Here is a 2,500-nt window from a genome sequence, read left to right as displayed (position 1 = left end):
TGTAATGGAAAGGTCTGCCAAGTCACCCTTGAAAGGGAGGAACAGTCCAGTCAAATCTCCCCTGAAACGACTTGTTATGGATGGACCAGTGAAGTCACCCCTAAAGAACCTGGACTTTGGTAGTCCCCGAAGATCACCTCGTAAACTAGACCAGGAGAATGCCCAGAGTCCACGCAGAACTCCAAGGAAACTTGCCATGTCACCATTGAAGTTTAGTAGTCCCTCCTCCATGATATCAAAACTCTCACTGGCAAGCCCCTCTAACAGCAAAAAGAATGCAGCCATGGGTATATGCAAACCCAATGGTAAGTACTTCAAATAGATATATATATATTATTTTGCATGTGTTATAAATCAGCATTGATGACATGACTGACTTTAGTTTGAACTCATAATTAACATTTTTTCTCCTTTTGTGAAATGCAGTTACAGCATATAGAGCAGTTCGTCAGAGTCTGAATACAGGAACTCCCACTACCCTGGTATGTAGGGAGAAGCAGGTGGCAGATATGGAGTCCTTTTTGAAAGAACACCTACAAAATGTCAAGCCTGGATCGTTGTATGTTTCTGGAGCACCGGGGACAGGAAAGACTGCTTCTCTGAACTCCATTCTGGATAGTATGAAGGTATGCATTATCAGGAAGTTATTGTGGTTTTAAGTTTATATATCTTAGAATCTTGATTTCACTCTGATTTCATTGACTACTGGGTAAAAGTGTATTTGTGCATTTTTCCCCATATTTAGATCCAACTTCCCTTTCTACAGAAAGTAACTGCATTGAATGAATATTTCCCAAGCTGATCATCTACACATTAAGATGGTAGTATTAGTAGCTCCATCTCATTGGTATCATTTCTTATCTTTTCAGCTTCCAAACATCAAAAAGGTCTTCCTAAACTGCATGACACTTAGGACTGCTGGTGCTATATATTCCAAGATTGTATCAGAGTTGGGGCTCCAGCAAAAAGGGACAGAGAGAGAAAACATCAAGGCTATTGAGAAAGCCCTGACTTCAGGAAAGAATCCAGTGTAAGTTGTAAACCTTGTCCTGTTTTTATTCCTTTTCTTTTCTTTTGTTCTGAAGTTTTTTAATATTATAGGTGATAGTGACTGATATATTATATATCTACAGGCTAATTATGCTTGACGAGATAGACCAGCTGGACAGTAGGAACCAAGAAGTTTTGTACTCGATCTTTGAGTGGCCAGCATTAGCAGGGTCCAAGCTGGTGCTGGTGGGTATTGCTAATGCCCTTGACCTGACAGATCGCATATTGCCTAGACTCCAAGCAAGACCAACATTCAAGCCGAAGTTACTTCATTTCCCACCTTACTCCAAGGCAGAGATCATTAAGATCATTAATCAAAGAATCCAAGAGGTATGTTTGCTAGACTGAAGGGGGTTATGTGTACATGAAAAGTGAACAAGCTGGGGAATGTTGATTATTGAATTGGGATATAGATTCAGATTTCTTTTAAGATTTGTTGGAAAAGAAAATACTATCTGGTAACATTTACATATAACAAATAGGTCTAAGAGCATAATTATGCAGTTACATTAAGAACATGGTTTTGCAGTTTGTATTCATATATCTTGTAGTATCAATTTACTTGTAGAGTCAGTTTGAAAAAATCTATAATTTTCATTCTTTCTCTTTAGGCTGGACTGGGAGACATTCAAGTGATAAAGCCAGCAGCTGTAATGTTTTTAGCTGGCAAGGTAGCATCTGTTGCTGGAGATGTTCGCAAGGCTTTAGATGTATGCAGAAGAGCAGTAGAACTCTGTGAAATACAAGCACGAAGGCAGAGTGTTATAAAACCTACAAATGGTAAGAAAATTGTTTACTTATACTGATGAAGTATTGTTATTATGAGGAGTTTATTATGATTATCATTGTTGTTGTCTGTATTATTATTCTCAATGCAATTCATTGTTTTTCAGGAAGCCCTTCCAAGTCTCCAACAAAGAGGCCCAGCCCTCCCCCAATGAAGATGGTGGAGGTGCCCCAGGTCTTGGCTATTTTTAATGAGGTATATGGGTCTCGTGTTATCTCAGCTGTAACTGATGCCCCAGAGAGCTTTCCTCTGCAACAGAAGGTGTTGATATGCAGCCTGCTGTTGATCATGAAGCATGCGAAGTCAAAGGATCTCAATCTTGGCAAGGTGAGGAACTAACAGGATTGCTTTCCTGGCCATTGGTCTCAATATTTTAACTTAACCTTCATTTTTATTATTTGGAGGTATTGTCCTTTCACATTATAACTTCATTTCTCTTTCAGTTCCATGATGTGTACACAAAGATATGTAAGAAACGAAATCTTCCGGGAATAGACCAGAGTGAATTCCTATCACTCTGCACATTGCTGGAGTCTCGTGGAATGCTTCAGGTTAAGAAAGCAAAAGAAATTCGCAGTTCAAAGGTATTTATTCAACTTTTTTTTTGTACATTTTCAACAATCATGTAATTATAATTAGTTCTTTAGTCTAGTATGTGTCAAA

At 38.6% G+C, this 2,500-nt stretch overlaps 1 protein-coding gene across 1 annotated transcript in view; it reads left to right on the top strand.

Moving 5' to 3' along the window:
- The window catches only part of Cdc6 (Cell division cycle 6), a 15,129-nt gene that overhangs the window by 11,318 nt on the left and 1,311 nt on the right, over nt 1-2,500 (top strand). The window contains exons 3-9 of the mRNA XM_027354465.2: nt 1-305; nt 427-626; nt 870-1,030; nt 1,134-1,380; nt 1,662-1,830; nt 1,944-2,164; nt 2,281-2,421. The exon at nt 1-305 is cut by the window's left edge and continues 409 nt beyond it. Of these exons, the coding sequence (XP_027210266.1) occupies nt 1-305; nt 427-626; nt 870-1,030; nt 1,134-1,380; nt 1,662-1,830; nt 1,944-2,164; nt 2,281-2,421 (1,444 nt within the window). The remainder of the gene's footprint in view (nt 306-426; nt 627-869; nt 1,031-1,133; nt 1,381-1,661; nt 1,831-1,943; nt 2,165-2,280; nt 2,422-2,500) is intronic.

Source organism: Penaeus vannamei, chromosome 32 (genome assembly GCF_042767895.1).
Source record: "Penaeus vannamei isolate JL-2024 chromosome 32, ASM4276789v1, whole genome shotgun sequence".
Lineage (NCBI taxonomy): Eukaryota > Metazoa > Arthropoda > Malacostraca > Decapoda > Penaeidae > Penaeus > Penaeus vannamei.
This window is presented reverse-complemented; position numbering and strand designations above follow the sequence as displayed.